This window comes from Ctenopharyngodon idella, chromosome 16 (genome assembly GCF_019924925.1).
Source record: "Ctenopharyngodon idella isolate HZGC_01 chromosome 16, HZGC01, whole genome shotgun sequence".
NCBI classification, from domain to species: Eukaryota; Metazoa; Chordata; class Actinopteri; order Cypriniformes; family Xenocyprididae; genus Ctenopharyngodon; species Ctenopharyngodon idella.
Genome location: NC_067235.1, coordinates 10,319,765 through 10,331,855, shown reverse-complemented (window position 1 = coordinate 10,331,855; position 12,091 = coordinate 10,319,765). Strand labels below are relative to the sequence as shown.

The window sequence follows — 12,091 nt, the reverse complement described above, 5'->3', positions numbered from 1 at the left end:
AAATGTTCAAGGTGTCTGAATAAATTTTGGTTTGACTGTATATATAAAACACATTTCCGTATCATTACGAATGTTGGTATGTGTCATCGGAACCATGATTGTATTTATGGTTTTCAACCATTTTCCTAAAATCATCATCAAAAAAGTAGTGATGCACCAAAATTTTGGCTGCCAAAAATTCTCGGTCAAAACAGCAATTTTCGGTTCCAGCTAAAATGGTTTTGGAGGGCCGAAATCATTGACCAAAACAGTTAAGTTTTATTAGCACTTCTCCGATGGCATGTTTTGACTGTGTTCTATTTCATGCATACAACATGGATAAACCTTAAAGGGTAAACATGTCAGCTGTGTAGACCAGAGGTCTTCAACCCTGCTCCTGGGGGCCCACTATCCTGCAAACTTTATTTCCAACCTGCTGTAACACACCTGCCTGTGTGTTTTTAAGCAATCCTGAAGAGCAGGATTAGATACTTCAGGTGTGTTTGATTAGGGTTGGAACTAAACTATGCAGGACAGTGGGTCCCCAGGAGCAGGGTTGAAGACCTCTGGTTTAGACGCTAGGGCTGGGTTGACAATATTGATTTCTTGACTTTAATCAATCCCAATTACAACTTTTGGCCAGGTATTTCTCTGCATGGCATAGCGGGTATGAATGTTCCGATAGCATCAACAATCTACACAGCATTGAGTTCTCTCGAAAGGGAACGTCTCAGCTACGATTGTAACCCTAGTTTCCTGAGAAGGGGACAAGATTCTATATAGATGTTATAGCATGAAAAAACATGAATGAACATCAGAAGGTATGTTGAAAGATACAGTAGAACTTACCCAAAATATATCATGTATACCCAAAATTACATGTCTCATGTAATTGTTTTAACCAGGGAAAGACATCAATAAAACAGCTTGTATGAAATATGTCACTTAATATTATATTTACCTCAGGAAAGCCATTCAATCATCATAAACTCATTAGTTAATAAGACTTAAAAATAACCATGAGGCACATTTTGATAAATATATGCACTAGATTACATTTTATATTTTACTGAACCTGTTAGTGATGTCTTAATTATTTAATGCATAGTTGAATAAATGTCATAAAAACAAGTTATTACAGTCCTCGTTTAAATGTTTATGTTTTTACATATTTAAAACAATTTTATCTTAGTCTAACACAGTGTCTACACCGGAAGCGACACATCAAAAGACAATAGAACCCATTATAATCCGTGATATTGTCTACACCGGATGTGGTGTGGCGCGATGCGATGCGACAAATTCCTGACGGTAAACGGATTCACCGTTCTATTTCTGGCATAGTCCAAGTGCTGTCCAACGGTCGTCTTGTCGCGTTCAGTGTAGACAGCTTTTATCTGTTGTGGTGTGGCGCAGCGCGATAAAAGTCGCGTCTGGTGTAGACACGGTGTAAGCCTAAAGTGTTATTTGAGAGCTTACAGACTTTAGTTTTCAATGCAAATGACAGAAGAACAGTAATTTATTAATTTGCAACAATAATATTTATCAAAGTCATAAGGCTTTTCAGATGTTTATTTATAGCGATGCACATAAAAAAACTAAAATCATTAAAGTTTCGTAAAAACCTCAGTTTGTTTTTATGCCTAGAGCCATTTTATTTTTTGAGAAAAAAGGTCTGAAAATGTTTATAATAAAATATTTACAAAAATGTGAGGGGTGTACTCACTTCTGTGAGATACTGTATATATATATATATATACACAGTATCTCACAGAAGTACACCCCTCACATTTTTGTAAATATTTTATTATATCTTTTCATGTGACAACACTGAAGAAATGACACTTTGCTACAATGTAAAGTAGTGAGTGTACAGCTTGTATAACTGTAAATTTGCTGTCCCCTCAAAATAACTCAACACACAGCCATTAATGTCTAAACCGCTGGCCACAAAAGTGAGTACACCCCAAGTGAAAATGTCCAAATTGGGCCCAAAGTGTCAATCTTTTGTGGCCACCAATATTTTCCAGCACTGCCTTAACCCTCTTGGGCATGGAGTTCAACAGAGCTTCACAGGTTGCCACTGGAGTCCTCTTCCACTCCTCCATGACGACATCACGGAGCTGGTGGATGTTAGAGACCTTGCGCTCCTCCACCTTCCGTTTGAGGATGCCCCACAGATGCTCAATAGGGTTTAGGTACCCTCAGCTTCTTTAGCAAGGCAGTGGTCGTCTTGAAGGTGTGTTTGAGGTCGTTATTATGTTGGAATACTGCCCTGCGTCCCAGTCTCCGAAGGGAGGGGATCATGCTCTGCTTCAGTATGTCACAGTACATGTTGGCATTCATGATTCCCTCAATGAACTGTAGCTCCCTAGTGCTGGCAGCACTCATGCAGCCCCAGACCATGACACTCCCACCACCATGCTTGACTGTAGGCAAGACACATTTGTCTTTGTACTCCTCACCTGGTTGCCACCACACACTGGTTAGCTTGACACCATCTGAACCAAATAAGTTTATCTTGGTCTCATCAGACCACAGGACATGGTTCCAGTAATCCATGTCCTTAGTCTGCTTGTCTTCAGCAAACTGTCTCTGGGATTTCTTGTGCATCATCTTTAGAAGAGGCTTCCTTCTGGGACGACAGCCATGCAGACCAATTTGATGCAGTGTGCGGCGTATGGTCTGAGCACTGACAGGCTGACCCCCCACCCCTTCAACCTCTGCAGCAATGCTGGCAGCACTCATACGTCTATTTCCCAAACACAACCTCTGGATATGACGCTGAGCACGTGCACTCAACTTCTTTGGTCGACCATGGCGAGGCCTGTTCTGAGTGGAACCTGTCCTGTTAAACCGCTGTATGGTCTTGGCCACCGTGCTGCAGCTCAGTTTCAGGGTCTTGGCAATCTTCTTATAGCCTACGCCATCTTTATGTAGAGCAACAATTCTTTTTTCAGATCCTCAGAGAGTTCTTTGCCATGAGGTGCCATGTTGAACTTCCAGTGACCAGTATGAGAGAGTGAGAGCGATAACACCAAATTTAACACACCTGCTCCCCATTCACACCTGAGACCTTGTAACACTAATGAGTCACATGACACCGGGGAGAGAAAATGGCTAATTGGGCCCAATTTGGACATTTTTACTTAGGGGTGTACTCACTTTTGTGGCCAGCGGTTTAGACATTAATGGCAGTGTGTTGAGTTATTTTGAGGGGACAGCAAATTTGCACTGTTATACAAGCTGTACACTCACTACTTTACATTGTAGCAAAGTGTCATTTCTTCAGTGTTGTCACATGAAAAGATACAATAAAATATTTACAAAAATGTGAGGGGTGTACTCACTCCTGTGAGATACTGTATATATATATATATATATATATATATATATGTATATATGGAGTCTGCCAAAGCCAACATATATATAAAAGAGATTCTTAATTTCCATTCCGGTGATGAGCTATAACACAATTCCGTGTTATTTCTGCATGTCTTTTATGTATTTATTAGAGGTTGAATTTAAAACAAATACTGCCAGACCCCTCACACTACTTCTGAATAGGATGTCTACTTCATAAATTGTATGAAAATTATGGAAATTTGTGGTTCAGATCGCTAGAAAACCATATATGGAAATGAATGCATCCTTATATGGTCACCAATGGAGAATGGATGTCAATGTGGAAAAGTTTGGTACTGTGCACAAACAAAGTCTTACTGAAAGCTCATTTTTTGAGATATCACCTAAAATTTGCAGCAAAACATGTTCAGATTTTTGGCTTTTATTTTCTTGCAGTTTTACAGTCAAAAATGTTTTGTACACACACACACACACACACACACACACACACACACACACACACACACACACACACACAGGTTTGTTTTGCTATCAAAGTGAGGTTATTCCATAGGCGTAATGGTTTTTATACTGTACAAACTGCTGTACATTCTATCCCCCAACACTACCCCTACCCCTAAACCTACCCATCACAGAAAACATTCTGCATTTTTACATTTTTAATAAAACATTGTTTAGTATGATTTTAAAGCTATTTTAAATATGAGGACTCATGAAATGTCCTCATATTTCATGTTTACGTCGTAATGTTTACTATTTGATTATATTTTAAAGTGCAATTTATTTCTGTGATGGCAAAGCTGAATTTTCAGCATCATTACTTCAGTCTTCAGTGTCACATGATCCTTCAGAAATCATTCTAATATGCTGATTTGCTGCTCAAGAAACATTTATTATTATTATCAATGTTGAAAACAGTTGTGTACAATTTTTTTTCAGGATTTTTTGATGAACAGAAAGTTCAAAAGAACAGCATTTATCTGAAATATAAAGCTTTTGCAACGTTATAAATGTCCATACTGTCAGTTTTCATCAATTCAATGCATCCTTGCTGAATAAAGGTATTAAAAGTGAAATATGAATTTCACATTCATATTTTTTTTTTAATTTCTACAATAATCTGCCAAGTGTCTCTTTTAAAAAGAGACCAAACTGAAGTCTGTGCTACAAAAGTATTAAAGATTTATAACAATATAAGTTATATATGTAATAATATAAATGTAAAGGTTAAAAGGTTAATACAATTATACAAACAAACAAACAAATAAAAAGTCATTTTTGGTTTTCGGTTAAGTGCATCCTGAATTTTTGGTTTCGGGACAGAATTTCCATATAAGTACATCACTAACTTTAAGAATCAATTTTTGCAGTTGGTCTGATGCTACCTGCCATGCTTGCTTAGCTTCCCATTTTGGCTATGGCGTGCTTGGCCTCGATAATTGCTACCTGCAGCTATGTTTATTACTATTATTGTTTTTATTATTATTTTCCAGTACGATTTGTAAAAACTAATTGTAACCAACCAGAGTTGATTGATGAAATTCTTTACAGATAATTTTGGAATAAATCAAATTTGATTTCAGGAAAAAAAAAAAAAAAAAAAAAAAGGAGAGCTATCTACAGAAGCTCAGTTTTATTTTTCATATGAGAAAAATATTTTTTCAGCTTTATTTTTCATATGAGAACTTCAGTGTCCCTGAAGTGACAGTCTGAGTTTGTGGCTGGGCAGTGTGTGAGTGATTTGTTTGGATGAGGTCACTCTCTTCTCTCTGGAGTCTGCCAAAGCCAACAGCTCCTCTCCAAATATCTGCAGTGTTTCAGCACAGATGAAGTCATCAGAACACTGATGACTCAACCACAGGCCACGCAAGGGGCACATACTATAAACACACACACACATTCCCATGAGCAGAGGATACCCATATATTCGCACACGATAACAAATCCACAAGTTTTACAACATGTTCTCCAAACCTGCCCCCACACACAAACACACACACACACACACACACACACACACACACACACACACACACACACACACACAGGTTTGTTTTGCTATCAAAGTGAGGACATTCCATAGGTGTAATGGTTTTTATACTGTACAAACTATACATTCTACCCCCCGACACTACCCCTACCCCTAAACCTACCCATCACAGAAAACATTCTGCATTTTTACATTTAATAAAACATTGTTTAGTATGTTTTTAAAGCTATTTTAAATATGAGGATGCAAGAAATGTCCTCATATTTCATGTTTACATCATAATACCAGTGTAATACCCATGTCATTATATACATTTGTGTCCTCATAAATCAGAAAACCGCGCACATACGAACACACACGCACACGCGCACACACACACACACACACACACACACACACACACACACACACACACACACACACACACACAGTTTCACAGACTATCCCACAGTAAGAAAGGAGGATCTTTCGTGGATCTTGGAGAGTGACCATGAGATTATATAAATATGATATTTAAATATGATTATTGATATGATGATATGACAAATATGATTATTTAAATATGATAAATAATATTTTATAAACAGTTTAAAGTCATCATGAAACAGCATTACTACCCATTTTACTGTGTGGAATAGGACATCTATTTCCAATTTTATTTCATCCATTGGGAAGTGATTGGTCTCTATATCAGTGGTTCTCAACTGGGGGCCTCAGTAAACTTCCAAGGGGGCCTCAAGATGACTTTAAAGTAAGAAGAAACATTAAAATAAGGTAAATCAACTAAAAATCAAGATATTTCTTTCTTTTTTTCTTTCTTTGAAGAGCCAGGTTCCTATGGCCTAGGAAAAATTAGCTATCCTGATTGAAAAAGTGTGATTTCTAGACATGGAAAAGTCACGTAAATTAATAAAATCTTAAAACTCAATGGGCATTTTTACATTATGAAAATACATTTTTCTAGCTATGCCAAAATCAAAAATATTTTTGTGGGAAATTGGGAAAAAAATACAGTAAGTCATGAAGTCAAGGGGCCTTTGAATATTGTTGTGGACAAAGGGGGAGTCAAAAAGGTCAAGAATAAGTGCTCTATATGACAGGAAATTGGACGGGAGGTGCTAAAAATTAAGCGTGCATAGTAACGTAAGCCGAAATGGAAAGACGTTTCAGAGGCGAAGCAATTGGTTGAATTTATCGAGTTTACATGGAAAGTTTTATTTTGGGGGTGGGGGGGATAACGTGCACTGATGAATCATTCATGATAAAATCAGGAACACTTAGTAAATAGAGTCAATTTTTATTAAATGTTGACTTCGACTGTACAGTGCAAATGAAACAATCACATTTTGGCATGATTATGTAAATCTTCTCTGCCTTGCAGATTATAAATTAAATGTTTATAGTTAATCAAGGCAAATTGTTGAAAACATGGATAACGAAAGGGATCCTAGGATTAATCCTGATTGAAAAATCAGTCATCCTCATGGTCTCACCCATCATAAATAAGAAAGATCAATGACACGCTGACTTTCACATAGTCGACGCTAGTGTGATGAATGTAAACATCCCTGCTGTGTTATTTTCATCCAGACTGATGATATACATTTTGTCCTTGCTGATATTGGACAGTCCCCCTAATCAACAAATACATGCAAATGAGAGGATCAAGAAAGGGAGAGAGCAGAATTAAACAGGCTGTTTTTGCTACTGTACCTTTAAAACTTCTGTAATGACCTCAGTAATGATCGGCTAATATTTTCACATACAGAAACAGAAAGAAAGAAGAAATCAACAGTCATGAGGGTCTGGGTGCTGTCCTCCTTGTTCTGTATGGCTGTAACCAACCTCTCAACAACCCAGAAGGCCACACTGCACAGGAAGCACAGTTCATGCCCTCCCACCACACAAACTATCCAATATTAAAGAGAGAGTTCGATCTGCCTCACACAGACACATCACATATTGAGCCGACACACTGACTCCGACAGCACCAGAATATAAAATAAATAAATAAAATAATAATAATAAAAAACTCCTTGCTTGTTCTTCCTCCAGAGTCACACACAAAATTAATAAAAAAAAAAAAAAAAAAAAGTTTTCCTCGATATGTGATCTACTTTTTACTCTTTATTACTTTTCTTATTACTCTTTAGAGATGACATAGTGTATTAATAAATACAGTATCTCACAGGATACTGAGTACACCCCTCACATTTTTGTAAATATTTCATTATATCTTTTCATGTGACAACACTGAAGAAATGACACTTTGCTACAATGTAAAGTAGTGAGTGTACAGCTTGTATAACAGTGTAAATTTGCTGTTCCCTCAAAATAACTCAACACACAGCCATTAATGTCTACACCGCTGGCCACAAAAGTGAGTACACCCCTAGGTGAAAATGTCCAAATTGGGCCCAATTAGCCATTTTCTCTCCCCGGTGTCATGTGACTCATTAGTGTTACAAGCTCTCAGGTGTGAATGGGGAGCAGGTGTGTTAAATTTGGTGTTTTCGCTCTCACTCTCTCATACTGGTCACTGGGAGTTCAACATGGCACCTCATGGCAAAGAACTCTCTGAGGAGCTGAAAAAAAAAAGAATTGTTGCTCTACATAAAGATGGTGTAGGCTATAAGAAGATTGCCAAGACCCTGAAACTGAGCTGCAGCACGGTGGCCAAGACCATACAGTGGTTTAACAGGACAGGTTCCACTCAGAACAGGCCTCGCCATGGTTGACCAAAGAGTGCACATGCTTAGCGTCATATCCAGAGGTTGTGTTTGGGAAATAGACGTTTGAGTGCTGCCAGCATTGCTGCAGAGGTTGAAGGGGTGGGGGGTCAGCCTGTCAGTGCTCAGACCATATGCCGCACACTGCATCAAATTGGTCTCCATGGCTGTCGTCCCAGAAGGAAGCCTCTTCTAAAGATGATGCACAAGAAAGCCCGCAAACAGTTTGCTGAAGACAAGCAGACTAAGGAACCATGTCCTGTGGTCTGATGAGACCAAGATAAACTTATTTGGTTCAGATGGTGTCAAGCGTGTGTGGCGTCAACCAGGTGAGGAGTACAAAGGCAAATGTGTCTTGCCTACAGTCAAGCATGGTGGTGGGAGTGTCACGGTCTGGGTCTGCATGAGTGCTGCCGGCACTGGGGAGCTACAGTTCATTTAGGGAACCATGAATGAGCAAAGCATGATCCCCTCCCTTCGGAGACTGGGCCGCAGGGCAGTATTCAAACATGATAACGACTCCAAACACACCTCCAAGACGACCACTGCCTTGCTAAAGAAGCTGAGGGTAAAGGTGATGGACTGGCCAAGCATGTCTCCAGACCTAAACCCTAATAAGCATCTGTGGGGCATTCTCAAACGGAAGGTGGAGGAGCGCAAGGTCTCTAACATTCACCAGCTCCGTGATGTCGTCATGGAGGAGTGGAAGAGGACTCCAGTGGCAACCTGTGAAGCTCTGGTGAACTCCATGCCCAAGAGGGTCAAGGCAGTGCTGGAAAATAATGGTGGCCACACAAAACATTGACACTCTGGGCCCAATTTGGACATTTTCACTTAGGGGTGTACTCACTTTTGTGGCCAGCGGTTTAGACATTAATGGCTGTGTGTTGAGTTATTTGGAGGGGACAGCAAATTTACACTGTTATACAAGCTGTACACTCACTACTTTACATTGTAGCAAAGTGTCATTTCTTCAGTGTTGTCACATGAAAAGATATAATAAAATATTTACAAAAATGTGAGGGGTGTACTCACTTCTGTGAGATACTGTAAATAATATTATTAATAAATAAAAAAAACACATATGGTGCATTAATAGGTAAATAAATAATATTTATAAATACAATCTGAAAATAATAGACTAAATAGGGCCCTTCATTTGAACTTTAATTTCTTTCTTTCTGATTCCTCTGCTTAGTGTTAATGTTTAGCTACTAAAAGGGCCCATATTATGCTCATTTAAGGGTTTATAATTTTATTCAGGGGTTGTACTAGAATTGTTTACATGATTTAATGTTTAGCCTGCCAAAGTGTGTTGTGACCGGTCTACCGCTTAGAACGTGCTGAAGGAAGGATGGGCTACGCCATCCATCCATCCATCCATCCATCCATCCATCTTCACACCAGAACACTGGAAAACTCCCGGTGCTCCAGATGGCCAGTCTGCCCCTGGGCCCCTTTGCAACTTTGCCAATTGTTTACATGCAAAAACAGCTATATTAAACACTAAAGGGAAGGTAAAATTAAAAAAGTATAACAAGTCCTCCGTTTAGTGTAGTGTAAAAATTTAGCTACTTAAAATATGCTTCAAAAATGGCTTAGCCATTCGGTATCATATTTTAAATCATATCCAATATCACACTTTTTTTTGCTTTTACTGCAACGATCATTCACATTGCATTCATGAGTACAGCTCAGCTGGTCTCAGATCAGATTTTGCATACACTCACCAATCGTTTCAGCACGCGGAGCAGCAATTTCTGCTGTCTGGGCTCAGTGTGCATCTGCAGTGCGTGTGCCAGGCTGAGCAGCTCCTCCGGCTGCAGGCGGTCCGCGCCGTCTCCTCCATACAGCTGAGCCAGCAGAGAAACACAGTGACTGGCCTCCTCATACACCTCACTGTCATTACACGCCAGCTGCGGGAGAGAAACACAGACATCTGAACACTTACCCAGGAACAATTCAAATAAAACAATATGATAATGTATATAACTATATTACATACAAACTGTTTTGACAAAATTACACACTGGTCTACAAATAGCCAGAATTAATAATGAAAATCTTTTCAAATTGTCAGTAGACCTCCATCTATATAACAGTTCGAAAGAACAGGCTGAATTATTGAACAACTGAGCTGCAGCCAGCAAACACTTCACGCAAATATTTCTGACTTTTATATTGCTCTTCTATTGCTTTTGGGAAATGTGAAACTACATCCTTCATAAGTCTCTGCACTACAAATCTGTTTGTCCGTGTACAGTCAATAGCAGTGGTCTAGAGAATCTATCTTTAAGCTATGTATGTTTCTCTCAGACTTCAAATAAGGTGTTATTTTGTCAAAGTCACATTGTGGAGGGCTTTTAGGGAAACATAACATGAAAAAGCTTTTTTTTTTAACTTACATTTGGCAGATACTTTTACCCAAAGTGATTGCATTCAAGGTATACATTTGATCCGTTTGATCAGTATTTCCTGGGAATCAAACCCATGAATTAAGAGTTTGATGTATAATGCAGAAATACACAAGTTCAGGGACAACTCTGCTACAAATGTCGTTCAAAAATCATCATGGCTTTGACATCCGGATTCAACAACTTGGATCATTTTTTTTTTAAATGTGTGATGCCACAAACAATGGATAATTCACACAAAATTGAAAGATTTTGAAAGAAAACTTTTTTTTTTTTAATTAAACATACCACCATTCAAGTTTTGATTAAAAAGAATAAAAAAATAAATAAATAAAAAAATTAAAAAAATGCATGAATCGAAGAATAAAAATGTTCGAAATGATCAAAAATGCTGGCGCTGGCTGGCTACTCAGGTAGAAAACTCAGGTAGCCTAATAGCAAACTCTTTCTGGTATATTTCTATTGATCACAAATAATTACATTATTTTATAATACAGTATATATGTGATGTGATCTGCGAAAACCCATCACATGGTGAAATTTGACCTATCACAGGTTTCAATACCATATGAATGATTCTGAATTACCATACCATATGAAAGGGCTGGATTCGAGCCCTTTCCAAATCTGTTTTTACTTTTACTTCTTTCATAGCTTGTCTTTAACAAAAGTTATGGTTATCTGAAGTCAGCTGATTGCTCTGATTTTCAGGAACGGAATTTTGTGAAAAACAGGTTAAAATAACTGTTACCCCCTTTGACATGAAAATCCAAACATAAATGGTTGTAATTCAAGAATGCTTTGGAATATAGACCTAAGATTGGTCTTGTTTAAAAAAAGACACTTGTCAGATTATTGTAGAAGTAAAATAAATTATGAAAGTGAAATTAAAAAAAAAAAAGTTATAGAAGTTTAATTTTAAAATGTAAAAATATAATTGTTTATATTTTGTAGTAATATATTACAAAGCATGTTTTACTCTTAAACTGCAAGAAAATAAAAGCCAAAAATGTCAACATTTCAAATTTTAGGTTGAAATATTTAAAAAATGAGCTTTCGGTAAGATTTTGTTTGGGCGCAGTACCACTTTTTCACTAGATGACACCCAAGCTCCATATCTGACCATTTAAGGGCGCCTCCATTTTTATGTGGACGTAATGTGAGTAATGAGTAATGAGAACCATATATTTCTATATCTCCATACATTTTATTAAGTAGACATCCTATTCAGAAGTAGTATGGGCAGTTTGGCAGTATTTGATTTGAAATCAACCTCTAATAAACATAATTAGAACATGTATGTGAATTATAGCTCCGTTGTTCTCTTGTGCTCCGCCTTCTCACGATAACGTTGTATTCGGAAAAAAAAAAATCTTTGCATGCCGTAGTTTACAGGAATGGCAGGAAATTTGCATTAATACACCTTCATTCAGTTTAACACCTTCATTGGTTTATTTTGATAGGTGAATTGTCTTTGTAGTGTTAAGAGAGGGAAAGCTATGGCCGTTTTTTTTTTTTTTTTTTTTTTTAACCTCCGCTGGGTGTGTTCTTAAACAGTAACGTTAGAGAAAGACAGCCTTGCCACTATAAATCGCTATTTTTCTGCACTTAAC

General features: G+C 37.8%; 1 protein-coding gene across 1 annotated transcript in view; it reads right to left on the bottom strand.

Moving 5' to 3' along the window:
* The window catches only part of ulk4 (unc-51 like kinase 4), a 237,735-nt gene that overhangs the window by 29,310 nt on the left and 196,334 nt on the right, over nt 1-12,091 (bottom strand). The window contains exon 35 of the mRNA XM_051866618.1: nt 9,795-9,980. Coding sequence (XP_051722578.1) covers nt 9,795-9,980 — 186 coding nt within the window. The remainder of the gene's footprint in view (nt 1-9,794; nt 9,981-12,091) is intronic.